The sequence below is a fragment of the Papaver somniferum genome, chromosome 9 (assembly GCF_003573695.1).
Source record: "Papaver somniferum cultivar HN1 chromosome 9, ASM357369v1, whole genome shotgun sequence".
In the NCBI taxonomy this organism is placed as follows: Eukaryota; Viridiplantae; Streptophyta; class Magnoliopsida; order Ranunculales; family Papaveraceae; genus Papaver; species Papaver somniferum.
The window spans coordinates 52,267,773-52,288,622 of record NC_039366.1 but is presented as its reverse complement, the minus strand read 5'-3'; the positions used below and the strand labels follow the sequence as shown (position 1 = coordinate 52,288,622).

General features: G+C 40.9%; 4 protein-coding genes across 5 annotated transcripts; 3 read left to right on the top strand and 1 right to left on the bottom strand.

Moving 5' to 3' along the window:
* The first annotated feature begins 1,726 nt into the window (after window positions 1-1,726).
* LOC113311942 lies at window positions 1,727-2,737 on the top strand. Its single transcript, XM_026560723.1, has one exon. The coding sequence runs from the start codon at window positions 1,727-1,729 to the stop codon at window positions 2,735-2,737; it is 1,011 nt and encodes a 336-aa protein (XP_026416508.1).
* Window positions 2,738-2,995: 258 nt separating this feature from the next.
* LOC113311941 lies at window positions 2,996-3,610 on the top strand. The gene has a single exon (XM_026560722.1). It carries the CDS (start codon window positions 2,996-2,998, stop codon window positions 3,608-3,610), a length of 615 nt encoding a protein of 204 aa, XP_026416507.1.
* Window positions 3,611-13,235: 9,625 nt separating this feature from the next.
* LOC113310080 (DNL-type zinc finger protein) lies at window positions 13,236-14,154 on the top strand. The gene is made up of 2 exons (XM_026558632.1): window positions 13,236-13,437; window positions 13,550-14,154. The coding sequence occupies exons 1-2, from the start codon at window positions 13,377-13,379 to the stop codon at window positions 14,029-14,031; spliced, it is 543 nt and encodes a 180-aa protein (XP_026414417.1). The 5' UTR covers window positions 13,236-13,376; the 3' UTR covers window positions 14,032-14,154.
* LOC113310079 lies at window positions 14,124-17,274 on the bottom strand. Of its 2 annotated transcripts, none has more exons than XM_026558630.1 (10): window positions 17,130-17,274; window positions 16,826-16,876; window positions 16,589-16,705; window positions 16,009-16,479; window positions 15,452-15,891; window positions 15,232-15,331; window positions 15,080-15,139; window positions 14,912-15,001; window positions 14,701-14,808; window positions 14,124-14,600 (listed from the first exon to the last, which is right to left on the bottom strand). In XM_026558630.1, exons 1-10 carry the CDS (start codon window positions 17,175-17,177, stop codon window positions 14,295-14,297), a joined length of 1,791 nt encoding a protein of 596 aa, XP_026414415.1. In that variant the 5' UTR covers window positions 17,178-17,274; the 3' UTR covers window positions 14,124-14,294. The 2 variants fall into 2 exon arrangements, with proteins under 2 accessions (XP_026414415.1, XP_026414416.1); XM_026558631.1 differs by having other exon boundaries at window positions 16,826-16,936; window positions 17,130-17,145.
* Window positions 17,275-20,850: the final 3,576 nt, after the last annotated feature.

The following is a 20,850-nucleotide window of genomic DNA, read 5'->3' as shown; positions in this document are numbered from 1 at the left end:
TAGCACCTTACTTTCTGTTATTATTATTATGCTTTATGATTCATGCATCGTAACTATGTAGAATGGATGAATCGATCCCTCCCGACTAAACAATGACGAGTCCGAAGACTCTGAGTCGATGAGTCATCGTGTTTGGTACCATTTCACGTATGTTTTACTTCTTATAATGCTTTTATGTACAAATGTGAATGTTGTTTGTGAACACGTGGATGTCATCGTAATTTATGTGCTCACAATCTGGCGCTAGAAACAGAGACTCTGTCCCGGTAAAAGATTTATCTTTCCTGTGATTTTACCCTCTTTTGGGCTCTCAGCGCTATTCCATGTGAAATAGCGTCTTGAATAAGTCTCCATCGTGTTATATGTCTATTTTCAAAAATGATATTTCCTACATCAAAAACCCATCAGATCTAGTTTTTCCCTCAGATCTAGCTTCTCCCTTAAATTCTAAACCATTTTTAGTCAAACCATCAGGATTTATTCTCTTCAAGTTTGTGCCAAGTCCTTTTCAAACTTTGCTTCGGATCTAACATTGGTTTTGAAAAGATTTTCTTTGAACTCATTTGAACTCATCTATAAGTGCTTTTTTTGGATCTAATTCGTTTAACCTAAATAGATTTTCCTTCGGGATGTACCCTCTGTGGATCTGTGCTTTTTTCGTATTTATAAGTTTTCCTAATCCATTTAACTTTGTTCACTTAAAACTAGTCTTACGTTGTCATCAATTTTCAAACTCGACCTGGGGTATTTAAGAGATCCAATACCTCTGAAGAGGGGAATAATAGCTGGGTTATCTCTTTCCACCTTCGGTGTCAAGGTTATTTTCGTCAAAATAAACTCTGCTAACGGAACCTCTATGGATCATGTTTCTTCGTCTACATTTCATCTTTTGCAGATATATCAGAGATGGAGAAAATCAAAGATGTGGGAAAAGCGAAGGCCTCATCAAAAGAAACGTCGAGGACAACACCGGTTATGACCTGAAGCAAACAGAAAGGTGAAAAAGTGAAGGCATCAACCCAGAAGGTGGATACAGTGGAAATCACCTCACTACTAAATGCCAACGAAATAGCAGCAACAGCGGTCAAGGCTGTAGCAGCAAAAGATGATGCAGCAAAAGCAGCAGCAACTTCTCGTATCCATGAACAACGTGAAGGATTTGCGGAGTCAACAATGCAACAACTAGCCTTCGGGATGCCGCTTACCAATGATCAAAATCAAACTTTACCTGTCACCCTACCCTTGCTAACAACAAATCAACCAGCGAATCCTCATAACGACCCACCAGTAGGGACCACCGATCCGCCCATACCCCTAATCCAAACGGTTGATGAAGATCATACCATGGTGGATGGGGGGTAAAGGCAGGTTGGAACCCCAAATCAAGGATCAAATCATTCCACCCAGATAATGGCAGAGCTTGAGGAACTGAAGAAGAAACAGAGGGTAGCGCTGTTGGCACGGGAAAACCAAGAACTCAAAGAGAAGATGGCTCAGAGCTTAGGAGCGGCGCAACAAAATTACGAAGCCAATTCAAAAGCACCAGAGCCAAATCATGACCGAAGAATGATCGTGACAAACGAATCTAATCCCAAACCACTAAATCGAAGATCTGCCAGGAAATAGATTCTCAGATCTGGACTATACTCCCGAAGATTCAGATTATTTCGATAGTGAGAACCGAGGAGCGGGACGAACCTCCACAGAGGACGATCACAATCGCGCTATGGAAGATCTTCGTGCAAAGATGATGGCTGAAATCAAGCAATTGAAGAAAAAGATAGGAGGAGGAAGATTAGAAGAGGTAATGAGAGAAGCTAACACTACGCCACTAACTCCGCGCCTAGCCAAAGCACTCATACCAAAGAAATGTCCAATTCCAGCGTTCGAATGCTACGATGGATCCTGCGATCCCGCATCTCATCTTCGATATTATAATCGTATGCTAGCTCGATGGGATCAGGAGGATGTGGTCCTCTGTAGGCACTTCCCTCCAAGTATGAATGGATCGACCCTATCCTGGTTTGATAACCTTCCTCCCGACTTCATCAACTCCTTTGACCAGCTCACCGAGAAGTTTTTGAGAACTTACATGTACAACAAGGCTGTTCACGCCGGTATGGACAAGTTATTCTCGTTGGAAGTCAGGTACAAGGAGACAACAAGAGAGTACACGGATAGATGGCACAAGATCTGTCAAGCTATAGGAAATGTGGATCCGGTGGTCAGCATCAACTGTTATAAGTGGGGATTGGATAGGATGAGCCCACTATTTGTCGAGATTCACGGTAGTGTGCCCACAAATGAGGGAGACCTTCGAGTAATCATCGAGAAGCACGCCATGTTAGAAGAGATCCAGCGGGAGAATCCTAGAGCCCAGACTCAAAGATCCCATCGAACTAACTCAGCAGAGCAAGCTAGCGGATCAAAAAGAGCTAGTTCAACCGAACGTCCAACCGAAGATAGGAGAGGACGAAGGGAGGATCGTCGACATGATGATCGAAAATTCGAAGATCAAGTCTATACGAAGCTAAACACCAGTTATGCTCGAATCTTAAGAGAAATTAAGGGTCGGGAAAACTTGGAATGGCCATGGTCCAAAGGAAAGCAGCCCCCAAGATCCGAAAAGTCAAAGGATTACTACGAATATTACTGCTTCAATGGGCACCAGACCGATAAATGCAAGAATCTAAAGATAATGATCCAAAAGCTCATTGACGCGGGAGATCTCAAGTAGTATATACGAAAAGCAGAAACCGAAGATAGGGCTAAGCGAAGTAGGCAAGTTCAATTGCCTGAAGGAAACCGAATAGTGAATACCAATTCATGTTCCAAAGCTACTGGACCTTCACTAACAGCTCAGATAGGAAAAAGGCTACAGAAGCAATTTGAGGATTACTGCGAGCTATACAAAATCGATGAAGTAGAAGTGGACGAACATGAGCAATGGATGAACACGCCTGTGACCTTCGACTCTGAAGATATCCAGGAAGATATGGAAGATCACAATGATCCTTTGGTCCTCACATTTCCAGTAGCAGGATGCAATATCAAGAAGATAATCATCGATAGTGAGAGCTCGGTTAATGTTCTGTTCTATGATACGTTCAAACGTATGGATCTTAATGACGAACAACTAATGTCATCGTATTATACCATCTACGGATTCAACGGAGCATCAACGAAACCCTTGGGGGATATTGTTTTGCAAGTAGACGCGGGACCAATGAAAGTTGATACTCGATTCAGCGTGGTGGATGCTCCTTCCCCTTATAATGCCATCATTGGCCGAAGGTGGGTGCATAAACTCAAAGGAGTAGCAGCAACTTATCATCAATATCTCAGGTTTCCTATGCCCGAAGGGGTAATGGAAATAAAAGGAGATCAGGCCACAGCTCGAGAATGCCAAGCTATACAGAATCAACTCAACAACGAACAAGACGAACTGCGGAAATCCCGAAGAAGCCGAAACAAAGAGGCTGCCAAGGAGAAAGCCATTGACCTCTATCTCGAAGAGATCTCAGGAAAAAGTCTGACAAAGGAGGGAAATGTTCTAAATGTTGAAGCTAGTACCTCAGCGGCAAAGGGGGCTGAAGAGCCTACCAAATAGCAATTAAAGGACGTCCCTCTCCGAGAGGAACCAAAGCCAACATTTACGTCTTTGGAACCCGCGAAAGAGATCAACATAGGGACTGAAGAAGATCCGAAGATGATCAAGATAGGGACTCTAATGGATAAAGAAAGAGAGGTAGCCCTAATTAGATTGCTCATAGAATACGCGGACATCTTCGCGTGGAAGTTAGGAGATATGCCGGGGATCGATCCAAAGATAATTCAGCACGAGCTCCCTATCAAACCAGGCATGAACCCATTCAGGCAGAAGGTACGTAAGATAGCCCCAGAGTACCATCAGTCCATCGAGAAGGAGCTCCGCAAACTATTAGAAGCAGGATTCATCAAGGAAGTGAAATACCCAACATGGATTTCAAACATGGTCATCGTGCCAAAGAAGAATGGAGGAGTCAGGATATGCATCGATTTCACCAACCTCAACAAAGCATGCCCGAAGGACAGTTACCTGCTTCCAAGCATCGATCAGTTGGTAGAAGCCGTAGAAGGATACGAAGAAATGTCATTTATGGACGGATATTCAGGTTACAACCAGGTATCCCTGGCAGAAGAAGATCAACAACATACAACATTCTATACCCCGCATGGCCTCTACTGTTATACAAGGATGCCCTTCGAACTTAGAAATGCAGGGGAAACATACCAGAGGATGGTTGATGCAATCTTCAAACCATGGATTTGGAATACGCTGGAAGTATATGTTGACGACATGCTCGTGAAAATCAAGCTACGCAAAGACCACCATCAAGACTTGAGGGACATCTTCGAAACCATGAGGAAGCACAACATGAAAGTGAACCTTGAAAAGTGTACGTTCGGCGTCACGTCAGGAAAATTCCTTGGGTACCTGGTAACGAAGAGGGGCATCGAGGTAGATCCTGCCAAAATCCAAGCCATAGTAGAATTGCCATCTCCGAAGAATTTGAAAGAAGTCCAGAAGCTCAACGGATCCTTAGCTGCACTGGGTAGATTCATATCCAGATCGTCGGACAGGTGCAAACATTTCTTCAACATTCTCAAGAAAGGGAGCAAATTTGAATGGACGGCAGAGTGCGAGAAAGCTTTCCAAAAAATGAAGGAATACCTAGCCGAATTTTCGATCCTACAAAAGCCTGATCCCGACGAAGTTCTGGTTCTTTATATAGCAACTACGGAGGATACAGTCAGCGCAGTGTTGGTCAAAACAAATACGAAGATAGAGCAACCTATCTACTACGTCAGGAAGACTCTCAACTTGGCAGAAAGGAATTACACGAAGATCGAGCAACTTATCATGGCACTAGTGTGGGCAACCCAAAAGATGTGGACTTACTTCTTGACCCATTACATTCGTGTTCCATGCAAAGCACCATTGGATGTTGTTCTCAAAAGCGCTGGGAAGGTAGGAAGGATAGCAAAGTGGAACACACACCTTGACCAGTTCAACATCATCCATGAAATCCAACATTCCCAAAAATCGCAAGTATTGGCGGATTTCTTAGCATATCTACCCCTCGATAACGACGAGGAAGTAAGGGTCATGCCAGAAACCGAAGACGGGAAAGACCCAGTTGATATCCTCGAGCCCTCGAACCAGAGACGATGGGAGATTTTCGTCGATGGATCAAAAAACAGGGAAGGCGCAGGCATAGGCATCGTAATTACCTCTCCTACTTGGGACAGGATTGTGCACACATTAAGTTTGGAATTCAACGGGCATACCGACAACATCGTAGAATACGAAGCTGTAGTACACGCTCTTCGTCTGATAATAGAAATGGGATTCACGGAGGTACGCCTGACAAGTGATTCACAGCTAGTCATACGATAGATAGGGATAGAGTACAACGTCTACGATGAGACCTTGTCACCGTACATGGCTTTAGTCCAGACACTGGCAGCCCAGATACCTAGCATCAAATTCCGGCATTTATGCAGAAAAGAACTCAGGCACGCCGACGCCTTAGCATATATATCATTCATGTTAACAGATAAAAGCGTGAAGGAAATCAAGATAGCTAGGGTATACGAACCTTCGATCATTCCACAACAGCCCTTCGTTACAAATCGTGAAGACGATGTAGGGGAGGACATCGCTGATGATGATGTAGGGGAGGATATTGCTGAAGATTTCATTGAAGATGACATCGTGACAAGGGCGAACGAAGATGAGGATTTTACTAAGGAAGAAGATTGGAGAACCGAGATTCACCTTTACCTCAAAGAAGGTATGTTGCCTACAAACCTGAAGCAAGCCAGGAAAATAAAATCGAAGGAAGGAAGGTACGATCTTCGGGATGGAATCTTATACAAAAAGTCTTTCCTCAGACCATTGTTACGATGCTTATCAAGACAGGAAGGACATTATATCTTGAAAGAAATCCACTATGGGGACGCAGGAAACCATAATGGGATGAGGTCACTGGAGGATAAAACAAAAATGCAGGGGTATTACTGGCCACAGATGATACGCGATGCAGCTAGGATGTCCAGGAGGTGCGAAGAATGCCAGCGGTTTGCTAAGAAGATCCATGTTCCTGCAACAAACCTGAATTCTGTAGATAGTCCATGGCCATTCTCCAAATGGGGAATAGACATCTTGGGACCCCTGATCGAAGGGTCAGGGAAAAGACGATTCTTAATCGTGGCCACGGACTACTTCAGCAAATGGGTAGAAGCCAAGGCCCTGTATAGAATCCGTGACTTAGACGTGTTCACTTTCATCTTCCAAAATATCATTTGCAGGTTCGGGACCCCTGCAGAAATTGTCTCCGACAATGGCAAGCAGCTGCAAGGGAAGAACATTGACATGCTCTTTGATACCTTCAAGATCAGAAAGAATAAGTCAACCCCTATATATCCTCAAAGCAACGACCAAGTGGAAGCCACGAACAAGGCCCTTGCCCTTATTCAAAAGAATCAGTTGGACGAACACAAGGGACGGTGGTGTGATAAATTACACAACGTGTTATGGGCATACCGAACAACCCTAAGGTCAGTCACAGGAGGATCACCGTTCCTCCTCACCTATAGAACCGAAGCAGTCATCCCAACAGAAATCATCATGCCAACACGAAAACTGAAGCATGGGAGAAGAACCTCACAACTGACATGATGCTAGAAAGGCTCGATGGCCTAGAATAAAGAAGGGAGACGACACTACAGAGGATGGAAAACTACCAATGAAGATTAGCAAGGGAATACAATAAGAAGGTTAAGATTAGTAATTTTGTAGAAGGACGGTACGTGCTACGAACCATACCCCAATACCAGCGAGAGAAAAAGTGGGAAAATTAGCACCAACATGGGGAGGACCCTTTGTAATACATGACGTCGTAGGGAATGGATCCTACTACCTGCGTAATCTGAAAGGGGAAATCCTCAGACACCCATGGAATGCGAGGTATCTCAAGCTGTACTACCCCTAAGGCAGCGCAGCTCTGCATCTGCGTGAAGAGTGCCATAAGAAGAAGTCAGTGTATCCTCTTGACATGTCTCTATCTCTGGACGAGGCGTAGCAGACCTCAACCTATCAATTAAACGAACAAACTTTTGCAGAAATACTATTGGGGAAAGTAGTCATATACAATCTCTCCGGACTCCCCTATCAACGTCTATAAGTGTAGGACCATGGGGAAGGCATCCAGCAGAAAGAGATACCCAACCAATTACAAGGCAGCGGTTAAGAGGAATGGGTGCATGTAAATATTTTAATAACGCACCACATATCCGGGGACGCTGCCCCGACCCCCATCGTCTGGGAATCCTCTGGCCAAGGATTAGCCAGCGGGGTGACAGGTCCAAAGACGGTCACGAAGGTGCATATCTTCAACATTGTTATCAAACACTTCTTGTCATTATACTAAGTTCACTTTCTGCTAAATTTAACTCATTATCTAAAATAACAAACTGAACTAACGATGCAGGTAAAATTTGAATTGTGCATATTCAAACAAACGATGATCTATTCCATAAAAGTTGATTACAAGATCGGGAAACGTACGCAAGAAACACAAGACATATCAAAAAATGGCCCGAAGCCAAGTAATCAACAAAGATCAACTTTCTATAATAAACAAGGGAATCTACTTTCCTTTGGATGATTCAACGTGATCAGCTGGATTTTTATTTTGCGACGAAGGTATGCTTCCGCCCGAAGAAGGACCCGAAGCGTAAGTTAATGGCTCAGGCATAGGACGACGAGGGTAATTCTTGACGATGTCGTGTTCTGTCTGAAGATCATGCTCGATCCTGGTCAGAGTTTTGTTAATCTCTTCAGTCAGCTGAAAACGAGCCTTATAGGTAATAATGGTGCTCTTTCAGTTCAGCCTGCGACAATAGAGATGACAGTCGAGTTACTTCTTTGGCCGCCTCCTTCGCCGCTTCATCCCGAGACCCTGCTAAACCCTTGTAATACGTGATCTAGATCTCCTGCTGCACTAAGGAAGATTGAGCCTTGTCAAGTTTTTCATTTGCAGCGAGAAGCTGTCCCTCGAGCTCTGTAAAGAAAAAGGATAACACACGGGGTTAGAAGGCTGGAACTAAAGAACTACACACGACCAAATAAATGTATACCTTCGACATTAGCCGAGGCTATTTCATATTCGTTAACTACAGTGCCTCGGTCTTCGTCAAGGAAATCATACTCGTCTGATATTTTCTTATAATCCAATCGAAGGGTCATGCGAGCAAATTGACACTCATCTAACTCTACCTGCTTCATGGAGTCCAAATGACGAAGGTGATTGACTTCGTTGTTTATCTCTTCTATACCTTTATTAATCCTGTACATATTCACTTTAAGACTTCTCCCAGACTCGACTAACCAAGCAACATCGGCCCGAGACGCAGTTAAAGCATTACTAAGGGCATGGGCCTCAGCTCTAGCATCGTCCCTTTCCCGAACGAGCCGTTGTATATAGTCCTTAACTTCGGGATCATGAGATGAACGAGCTTGACGTAACTCCTCCTCCAGATGGGTTACCTTGGCTTCTAGATTAGAAGCATGCTCACGCGCCTCACGAAGATTTTCACATGTCCACAATAGAGTGTCATTAAACTGACGACGATCAGTATTGTAACTATTTTGCATATCGACCATCTGGGTTCGCCTTTCTCACCACTCAGCTACTAAGTTATTATGCTCATCGGCTCGAGCATTCCACTTAACAACCTCACTTTTAATCCTCTCTACTAATTCTTTGATACGGGAAGCTTGTCGAGTCCTCTTATTCTGAAGCCATATCAATTCTCGGACGTCACCCGCTGGAGATAGGGTGGGGAGACTCAGACATCACACTAAGAACACGAAAGGGAGAGACGAAGGGGAAGATAAAAAAAGACGAACCTTTTGAAGAAAAGCATCATTGCGAGCCTTCTCCAAATCACTACGAATCAGTGTAAGTTCGAGACGAAGCTTCTCCTCTTCGACGTCGAGCTGTTCTTTTCCTTTCAACCGGTTCTTTAGTTCAAGTATATCTTTATCTTTAGCAGAGATAACTTCCTCAGCAGCGGACAATTCTTCTTCCCTATGACAAAGCTTGACTTCCAACTTGAGGGATTTTGCCTTAAAAAACTGATACAGGGTGTGGTTACAGTGTTCGCTCCTCATCATATGCGTTTCAAATAGATAGATGATGATTATAAGAAATCACAACAGAATACCATGCAATTTTTAAGGAATTACGACGACTTACGTCAAGCATCCGCTGCTGAGGGAAACCATATTGATACCCATCAGCTATGGCCATCATATCAGCGACGGCAGATGGGGAATCAACTATAAGGCTAGTAGAAGTGCCCCTCAAATCCTTGTCCCACACTTCTGCAACTCTCCCTTCAGAAGATAGTTGCATCATCCGACGAGTGAAAGCATCGGAATTCTTCTCACCCGGAACTATTGGAGCAGGATTGGGAACGAACATCAAGTTCTTCTTCATTAACCAATCGAGGATGGCATCATCACCGTAATGCATTAAGGATTGTGGAAAATCCTCCGAGGATGACTCAACATAAGCCTCATTAGCAACAACATTCTTCCCAGCGTCGGAATTTTTCTTAGTTTCGGATTTCCTCCCAACCTCTGCTTCCTTATCAGCAAGGGCATCTGCATCCTCGCCATCAGAACTCTCTTCCGCTTCAACATTCTTCTCACCAACGGTCTTACCAAGAACATACCAATCATCGTTTGGGAAAAGCAGAAAAAACTCTGAAGCAAGTTCCTTAGCAGTGTTCATATCAATTGGCTCACCCGCGGAATAGATCTTTCCAAAGGAGAACTCTTGACATACAACATGAATTGATGATGGAGGACCAACGTCTTCGTTCTTTTTTTCAGTAGAAGAAGTAGACCCGATGCCACCACCGGGGGCAGCTTCCGTTTCTACAGCTCCACTACCTCCAGTGGAAGTTTCTTTTTCCACAGTTCCACCATCGCCAGGGGCAATCTCCTCTTCAGCAGCACCATCACCAGTATTCCTGCCATCCTCGTGATTATGAGGAGAAGTATCAGTACGTTCCTCATCATCAATAAATTCTTCTTCTTCCTCGATGAACTCTTCGTTCACAGGGTTTTTAACCTCGTCAAGAATCTCTGTTTCCTCAAAGGCAGCGGTAGAAGATTGAAGTGGTCCAATCTTCTTCTTCTTGGTCACCTAGAAATATGACATGGAATTATTCCGAAGGTTATTTCCTCATTACTTTAATTAAAAATTTAAACCAAGAAAGAAAGGGGCAAATATATGGTATAACAAGAAGCCATACCTTGGCAGCAGCGGTACTCTTCGAAGGAAGGGTAACATCAGAACTTTCTTCTTCATCTACATCAGCAGCATCGGAGGCATACTCAAAATTCATGCCCTCAAAATTCAACTGCCAGGGGCAGAAATTACCATAACGAGCCGGGGCACTCTCACGAGCTTGGCTACCAGCGGTAGGGCGTCTTCCATGCGGACCAACTACCCAGCAATAAGCCCAAGGACCAACAACATCAAGAACAGTGGCATGCCACTCATAGTCATGATCACGCTTTAGCCGCTCACGAGCAGGAAAAAATTTCCGCTGAGAAGTCCCTTCGGTACCAGGAACATACTTCAGCTTTGAATCACTCACTTCGCTTAAGAGACGAATCTCACCACGAGGAGCAGCAATGGTTCGTAGGCCAACGCTACATGGCTTACGATTCCTCATTAACATAATCTCCGAAAGAATTATTGAAATTCTCAGGAGTATATCAGTCTTTCTCAGCAGGATTGGGAACGTAGCAGGTCATCATCGTTTCCCCTTTACTCCGAAGATAGCACTCCTTAAGTGCGCGAAAATAGTTTCCAGTCAGCTGCACCACCGAGCGGCAATGGGTGTGAGGAATGGAACCCTCACGATTAGCCAAGACATCGTAGTAGAAAGAATCGCCCGACTTGTATAAAGGCAACATGAGGCCAGCTTCGAAGGCTCCCACCATAGTTAACAAGTGGAATTCATCGTACTGATAATTTAAAATCAGATCATAAGTAAGATCATCATCGGGAGCATAAAATCTAACTTCAAAAGCTTCGAGTTCATGCTTCGCTTTGAAAGCTGCAAGATCTACGTGCTTGAAAGTAACCTTCTTTTTACAAACTGTGACGCTTCTTATAACTGGGGCAGCATCCGAATCGTCAACATGATCTGATGAGGGACTCTTCGGGGGACTCATATCTGAGGCTTTCCTCTTAGTGGGTAGATTCTTTGATAGATCGGCCTTCGATGCAGCACCTTTAGCAGATTTTCCTCTCGTAGGGACCGCAGGAGGTGGAACTACAAATTTATGTGAAGGCATCGTGGTTGGAGTAACAGAACGAAGAGGTTGTACATCCAACGGCTCAACATGATGGGGAGGAGGAGGCTACGTATTCACTGGTCCAGCACGTTGAGAAGCAGTGGGACGGTTGACAACATACCTAGAACCATGAGGACCCTTCGTTTGATCCCCTCTCTTGACAGATGAAGATCTTGGACCATAAGTAGATCAATTCCTCTGAGCACGAGGATCTAATTTCATACATGTATCAAAAGCTTTATGAGTAGAGCGAAGACGATCAATGAGAAGCTGTTGAACAGCGACAACAGTCAACCTCTGAAGATCCTAAGAAATTTTATCCTAAGTAACACCACCAGAAGTTAAGAGCAAGAAAACAAGAAGGGAGAATTTTCGGACTGACAAGAGAATGAAGAGGGAATGAAATTTATTTCAGTAACCTCATCTCTCTTATTTATAATCCAAACGATACAACTGCCCCGTGTTTCAAGGAGAAGTTAATATTGAGAATGGGAAACGTGCCCTAAGGATAGGGATGAGTTAATGAAGAGAGTGGGGTTGACTGTGAAGACAGTTTTCCCCCAAACTTTGATCATTAATTCAAACCTTGGAGAAAAGGGGCAAATTGTATACACATAATTCATCATTCGCCACGTGTCCAGGAAATTACACGTGGAGAACACACATCTTGGAACATCAAGACACGATGCCACGTATCAACACCCAAGAAGCATCTGTCATCAGTATATGTTCATCATCGAACTGATCTGATGGCTAGGAATCATGGAGCACTGAAAGAAGAGCCACCGCGAAGCACTGAAGAACACCCAAGGATTCACTTTATTCCATCTCGAGAAGGATCTAGGATCAACGGCGAGGGTTAGTCTAACTGACACGGATGTGATGGGAGCCACAGACAGCTGTCTGGCGCGTGCAGGCAGCCCAACCATCCGCATTAAACACTCTAGACATAGGGTACGTGTCAACCAACCTGTGGAGGAGAAAGAGGTGACCCATCGTCACCAAGCATGACCGCTGGGGGCATCGGTTGAAGACGAAGATACCAGCGGGATCAGCACAAAGAACAAGAAGATAAGGTGACAGTCGACCTTAGCAGTGGACCCCACGTGCTATCCCTATAAATACCCCTCTCCACTAAGAAAGAGGGGGTGGACCAGTTTTAGTAATTAGAGACGAGTATAAGAAAGAGAGATATGAAGAGTAAGTATGAATCATATTTCCCCTTTAAGCATCGTTATTCACTTAAAGTCATTCGACTATCTTTGTAACTCCCTAATACATAGTGAAACACCAACCTCGTGGACGTAGGCCTCAGTGCTGAACCACGTAAATAACTGTCTTATTTACATTTCAGCATCTTACTTTCTGTTATTATTATTATGCTTTATGATTCATGCATCGTAACTATGTAGAATGGCTGAATCAATCCCTCCCGACTAGACAATGACGAGTCTGAAGACTCTGAGTCGATGAGTCATCGTGTTTGGTACCATTTCACGTCTGTTTTACTTCTTATAATGCTTTTATGTACAAATGCGAATGTTGTTTGTGAACACGTGGATGCCATCGTAATTTATGTGTTCACACTAATAACAAAATTTTATAAATGTGGGACTAGGAGGGAAGGATCCATTTAAAAGGATTTCTTAATGTTGAACCCATAGAGTATGGGGTTTATAATAGTTTTCACTATGAAGTATGAACTCGACCGCCTCAATGTACCATCACCACACTGGCACACTCTCCTTGAGTCGACCTTGACCTTTTTAGCTAACTTGGACCAAGATAATTATGTAGACTTGGGCTCTAGGTAAGCTGTGAATTGTGTACCAAGATATTGCCACAGATTGATGCCCTAATCATAAATCTCCCAAAATTTATAAACCCTCGCCCGCTAAAACTAAAATTTCACAACCATCTTCATCATCAAGGATTGTAGCAAGTACTCCAAATGGCAGCAAGGCACTTGCAGAGAATCTCGTCAGTTTTCCTTCGAAATCAAACTATTAACCGTAAGTTTTACATCTTTCCTTTCCTTTTAACCCTAATTCCGACTTGTTTCTTGGATTGATTTACCCTAATTTGGTCTGTCCGTTTTTTTCCCTAATTTGTGATGGCGTACAGGGAAACCAATGCCAATTTTTCAATCTACAAGGATAATCGATCAGTTCTGCTCAGATAAGAGAGCTATTCAGACTAAATCAGAACCTGCGGACACCAAGAAAGTTGCTGTTGAAGTGGAGGAGGTACAAAATAACTCGATTAAAGCTATTGACGTCAACCAGAGCACTTCCTTGAAATACTCAGTAACTTCGAGCATGAAAACCTCAGCTAGGCATGATCTTGCGATGGTTTTTACTTGCAAGGTTTGTGAAACAAGATCAGTTAAGACTGCTACCCGAGAATCATATGATAAAGGGGTTGTAGTAGCTCACTGCGATGGATGTAACAATTACCATTTAATCGCTGACCGGTTGGGTTTTTTTGGAGAACCAGGAAGTATTGAGGAATTTTTAGCAGCTCGTGGCGAAGAAGTTAAGAAAGGTTCTCCTGATACTATTAATTTAACTCTTGATGATTTAGCTGGAATTAGGAAGCCCCAGTGATTTGTGGTCTTTTCCAATTGTTGGATTTTTCTGCACTACTTGCTGATATTCAAAGGATCAAGCTTGATATTGTGTACTGCTAATTTGGAAAGTTTTGAATGATTATGAGAATTTTTTCTATCATTTTGTTTGTTGCAATAAATGTTACACATATGCTTAGTTTCGATTTTAATGGGGAGAATAGTGGGTACAGTCCAATACAGATTATAAACTGCTCATTTTATTCTATTTATAGATCTATTTCAGGGGTTTTAGGCAAGGATTTATACAGACAAGAGGTATTGAAATTCAAAATCATATGGCATATTTTCGACACTGTGTATCTTCCCATTGTTGTGGCCTCTAATGCAATCCACCATTAATTTTCTCAGAGAACCAGATGCTGGTAATTGTTGGCAGACCCATTCTACCAATGATTCCATATCGACTGCAAAATCAACCATGTTCCGGAGCAGAAGCTCTGGAATGACGAGCCTTTTTGTGTCAGTCACTGCAATTGAAGCTTGTAAGTACTCTAGTTTTGATCTTTCTAATTCAGCTGTAATACCTTCGGCCGTGAATATCCGAACCTACAGAAAATTACATTGATCACTTCAGAATAATGTTAGTCTCTGTAAATTTACTAGAAAGATACATAGCAGAAGAGTATTAAAAAGCTGTTTTACGTACCGATGGAGAAGATCGAGTCCCACAACACAGAGCAAAAGTCACATTTGGCTCTGGAAATTCAAGTCCATACGTATTGTACATAGTTGCGTCTTTCTTAGACTCCTCACTCTTCATATGGTAAACCCAAGTACAAAAGAGAGTAAATTCACATTGACAATAGAACCTCACCTCTTGAACATATAACCTAAAGTTAGTGGACATATATGCTTACAGTTTTCAAGCTGGAAGAAGATTGTTGTCTTAGTATGGTTTGCTCAATTGTAGGTGCACTTATTTTGTTGCCACCTATTGTAACTGTTGCCTGTATCTAACTGTTAGATAGGATAAACGGAAATAAGAAATCAAGTGACTTCTAGTTAGTTACGGGTAAGACTCACACCTTGTTCATCAAAATAAGCAGTTTTTCTGGAGTAGAAGGCACTCCATAGAGAAGAAATCCCTGTAATCATTAATTATATGCAATGTGAGTGTTTAAGAAAAATAGATGGAGGGAGACAACAAGGAAAGAGATTATGGTAGGGCATACTGTACATGCATGATACACGCATTATACATGTTGATCCAGAAAGCCAACTTCTGTTGGTGAGTCAAGAATCGTAAGTCCACATTCTGGAGATTGTTCAGTAAGACCCTAATTGAGATAGAGTAATGGAAGTAGGTAAGCACGAATCATATAAACCCTAAGTAGCGATGTAAGGTCATCTTGTAGTAGTTTTCATTAGTTATCCAAAACACTATAAATTTCACCCACCTTAGCTTTTGTAGTAGTGGAACGGAACTAGAACTTGAAATGCTTTTGTGGTCCAAAGAACTTGATGTGAATCTAACAAGATTCTTGTAGGGGCCAATATCTCTTGGAATAGAATCGTCAATATCGAATATTCCATATGGGTCTTGCTGCCTCGATTCCTTTTGCAGCGAAGTATTCAAAGAACTGGTTTCTACTCTAACGCTTCTCGAGCTGAACGATGAGTGAGTAGACCTTGAAACTGTACTCATTTTCTCTAGCTCCAGTGCTCTTGATGTTCTCATCAGCCTTACAAATATGAAAATCAAACACTTCATGATACTTTCTGATAGTTTGTTAGGTTGTGATTTGTGGCTGTTAATGTCCTGTAACGGTGATGGACTCTGTTTTTGTAAAGATTTCAGTGGAAGGTTGAAGGAGGTATGCTTGGCGAGTTCAGCAGACTGAGAAAAACATGGTAAGTTAGGTAATAATCATGCTATAGTTGTAGAACTAATAAGATGAACACTATTCCTGAACCTTACTAAACTGTCGATTTAAGTTGGTTAGCAAAAACATACCTTGGATGTTTGATTTCTCGGATGTCTCATTGGGGATAAAGATAGCCTTTGCATTCCACTTCTCGCGGGAGTGGCCTTGTCATGAAGTAACCCAATCTCTTGATCATTTCCACTGTTTTCTTTCTTGTCATTTTTGGTTGCTGAGATTGTTCCCATTCTTTCCTTTGCATTTAACTCATCGAGTTTGTTATCGCCTTTTATGGCTTTGCTTATGAAATGCAATGCCTTGGCTTCAAATGGCATCCTTTCATATGCCCATTGATTGTTTGTGAGCTTTGGATTCTGTTGGGGCGATTGGAGATCAAACTTTATGTTTTTCATTAGATTTCCTTGCTGCCACTCTTTAGATTTTGATAATTCCTTACAGATTTTCTTTTCATGACTTACACCATTTTCAAGGTTTCTTACTTCCCCTTCAAGTTTAGCTATCTCATCCTCAACCATCGCTAACTCTGTCAATAATTCCTTTGTCTACATAATTAATGGAAGTCTTCATTAATACACTCAAGTAATTGTCTCACTTAACTGGTGTTTTTGTGCCAAAGTGTAGTACATATTATTAGGGATGGAGAACAGATACCTGTAGTGGAAGGAAGCTGGGGATGGGAAGACGGGAACCATGGGATCGATGCATGGCATGTTCTAGAATGTCGTGTACCATTTCTTCGTGATCAAGCATTTTGTTTAGTATAGAAACCTAATACATGCATGATATATGCAATATTAGATCAACAAGCCTAAAATTATTCATGTTTTCAAATTACAAAGATCTAGAATTAAAATGGATGATACTATGAATTTCGTAAAGGTTTCTTACCTCTTTTTCAAGTTCTTTCTTGTTTTGTTTCCCATTAATCTTCTTTTTTCTCTGGATGACGGCAAAACAACAACAAGATATTGCATCAAAAAATCCCTGTACTCAAAGTTCCTTCAGCATAAATTGCATTTTATCACTTTCAATATTCCAATTTAACAAGACCAGTTATATTTCATATAAGAAACGAGTCTTCAACTACCAACCTACAAATACTTCTCCTCAACCCTAAGGATAGATTGAATTAAGTCATGAAACCCTTGTATGTAAGATGAAACTTAAGAAATAAAAACATGTAACAACTTACTCTAACTAGAGTTGGGACATAAACCGAAGTGTCAGCTTCACTAGCCATGAATGTAAATGAAGTGATAATGAATTTCGGATAGCTAGACAATCCTGAACAAGATGAACAAACATTATAACCTTTTTCACCTGAATAAGTTGATTGCTTATGATGGCAACACTTGGTATTCAAGCAACTTCTGGTTGTTGCAGTAGATGTTGTTGTTGTGGTTGTTGACGATTTGTTGTTTTCGTTTGGTTTGAATATGTCGGAAGATGATTCGATGTATATGAATTAGAAGATGAAAAATAACTCTCAGAAACTGTTCTCTTTGTAAGAGATAATTTAGTCGATTCTATTTGTTTATGTGTGAGAGAGACATCATGTATTACTATTGTTAGTTGTGGTTTCTGTTCTTTGAGTAACTTGCAATTGCAGTTTTTCCTAAGTTTATTTCATTTGTTAAACATCTCTTTTATGAAAACGATGCCCGACTTAAAAAGTCAGGGCCAGGGCTGCATTCTTTCTAATAAGCTGATACAATTTATTGTGCAGGTATTAGCTACACTTCACATATTGGTTATGAGTTAGCAAGATATTTTTTATTTATTTAGAGGGCAATCGAAGAATTGCGTGACTGCTTATCTTCATGCATCTTCATCTTGATTCTAGATACTTAGACATGAGCTGAAGTTGGGTAATCTTTTTTTTTTACTTGTACATAGAACACTGGGTTCCTTTCACTACTGCATTTACATTTAGGATATTATCCTTATCACAGGGGTTTGATTCCCGACCTCCCTCTATGGTAAGAGGGAAGCATGAGAATTACCGCTTGATGGTTTTCCGTAAAGTCAAAATGAAAGAGCGAACATAAGAGAGGCTATTAAAGATAATATTTCGGTACTCCATGTTGTAAAAATTGAGACTTATTATGATTATGGTATTTGCATAAAACATGAGAAAAGAAAATTAAGTTTTTTTTCCTTACCTAACCTTAAGTATTAAGACTTTAATTCATCATATCTCATAGACTTTAAAGTAGTTAATTGTAAAAAAAGATTGTTTTTTTTGAAGCAAAATTGTAAATGATATACTGTTAAAAAAATTGTAAATGATAATTGCGGAACGAGCTTAAATAAAATTTTATTAACAATAATTATTAGTAAGAATTTGTTCGGAAAAATAACATATAAAAATGAAAAATGCCACTTATCTTGGGACAAAAATAAAAATAAAAATCTCACTTATTATGAGAGTGGAAGAAGTACCGGTTTAAGCTGGTATTGATTTCACCATATATCCCACCAGATTATAATTTTATTTAAATTTAAATTGTAATGTTAATATTCAGATTCTCTAGATTGTAAAAGTTTACTTTGGTTGCCCTAAATGCACTGCCACTTACTCACACGCTGAGTTGGTTGGTGATGTGGCTTAGTGATTTGATTTTTCTGTATTCCACGTTAATACTTAACGTTGAAGAAAGAGAAATTGGAAAGTGAAATTTTCTTCATTTACCAAACTAAATCGATTGATTCTTGAACAATATTCGTGATTGATACTATGCGTGTTTTTTTATTTTTCTGAACAATACCTGTGATTGATGTTGATATTATTGGTTAATCAAAAAATTGAAATATTAGATTTTCCTGAAGTTTAGAAATTCAGGGTTTGATCTTATCGAATTTAGATATATATTTTATTTGGTGTGTTTGTTGTTGTTCTTGTTAGTGATGATGATTTACTCTAAATATGTTGTCATGAGATTTGAAGATACAATATATTCACTGGAAGAATATAAATTTCAAATATTGGTTAATCTTGAAGAGGAAGAATATGAATCTCATTAGCTGATTTGGTATACCGGGTGATATTAAGATGTAACTCTTGTACCCATTGAAAGTTCTCATTGATGTCCAAAAGAATTGTTGGATGCAGGGAATGTGGTGGAGAGCGGAAGCATAAAATATAAAATAGGGCATAAAAGATAACTTGATATTAACGGGTTATTTGGTTTTTGGTACTCAGGTTTTGACCAAAACCTGGGTTTGGTCTAACATTTGTCCAGCGTTTGCGTTTGGTCTAAAGACCAATGTTGACCCGCGTTGACTCGGTTAGATATTGACTTCCGTTTGGTAAGTATTAGAAAAAAAATAATTAACGCCGGTAACGACACCGTCAGCATGTGTCAGATGTTGTTTTATTCAAAATAAATCCATCTTCATATCTTTTTTCTTCTTCTTCCTCTCGTCTGTTGCAGAGAAGAGTGTTTAGCAGAGTTTTGTGATGGTTGATTTTAGCCGAGATATAAGATTTGAGAAGGAGAGATCGAGAGCTATTGTTGGTGGTGCCGCTTAAGGATCTGATGATGGTAGCGGTCGCTGATGGTGGTAGAAACGATATGAAGAACTGGAATCAGTTAAAGAAGCAGATAACCTGATGATGGTAAAATTAATATGGGTTTGGTGGAAAAGGTAGAGATAAATCAAGAAGAAATAATGAGGTTTTGGTGGAGTTTCAAGATAAGAAATTAACCAAGAAATGGGATCTGATGCTGTTTAAGTTAAGATGGGTTAGGAGAAGAAATTCGAGATGCTGCAGTTGAATTAATGGATGAATGAAAAAGTTAAATGGGGATTTTGAGTTCTGGCATGTCGAGAACATTGGGTTGTAACCTGATTTCATGATTGAGGAGTATGGAGGGATCTGTTGGTGGTTGATTTAGAGAAAGAAATAAATTTGTTTGAAACCGAGATGATATTTGTGAGATTGATATTGTTGCCGAGATGTATGTGGATTAGTGAAGAATTGATGATGAATTAGAGACGGGTTTCATTTTGATTTCAAGATGGTAGTGAATGATTAAGATGAAGTTACAGTTAAGGAATTAGGGTTTCAAAATTAGATTTGAATTGAAATTGGGGTTGCTGTGATTTCAGTATGAAGACAAAGGTGATGAACAGAGGAGGTGAAGGCTGTTGTTGCCGTGAATTGCAGGTACAGTGGTGTTTGCTGGAATAGTGTAGAGAATTAGGTTGATTGTTTGCTGGAATATGAGATGAAAATTGTTCTATGTTGGTTGTGTTGTTAGAGCAAGTCTTATGGTGGAAGAGTTCCATCTTCCATCTTCCACGCCACCTCAGCATTTGGAACCGTGGATGGAAGTGCAAGTGTAGTGGTGGAATAGTGAAAACGCTATTAAGAATAGCGTTTTTTTCTCAGCCGTTAGATTTCAACAACTCATTCTAAATCTACGGACAAAAAAAAACGCTATTCTTAATAGCGTTTAACGCTATTCTTATTGGCGTTCAGATGGATTCCACGAAACGGTGGAACCTTGCTTGGATTTTCTGTGAAAAATCCCAACTTGGAAGCCATTAGACTTGACATTCCATGGTTTTTCCACACTTGGAATATGTTGGATTCCACCATAAGACTTGATCTTATAAGATAGATAAACTGGAACTCCAGTGAATAAATGAAGTTGTTATGAATGTCATAGATGAATACTATGAATTTGCATGGAATGACCAAATAGAATGGCGGGGAATCGGCCAGAAATGACCAGAAAACAACTCTCGTATGTTAATCTAGAAAAACCACAGAGCTACAGTGCACTGTTAGGACAGGACGAGTAATTGTTACTGATCTTTGATTTGGTTTCGCAATTTCACATTTAGTTAACAGAATAAGTGACACGTCATGCTGAAACCGAGTCAATGTTGGTCCTTAGACCAAA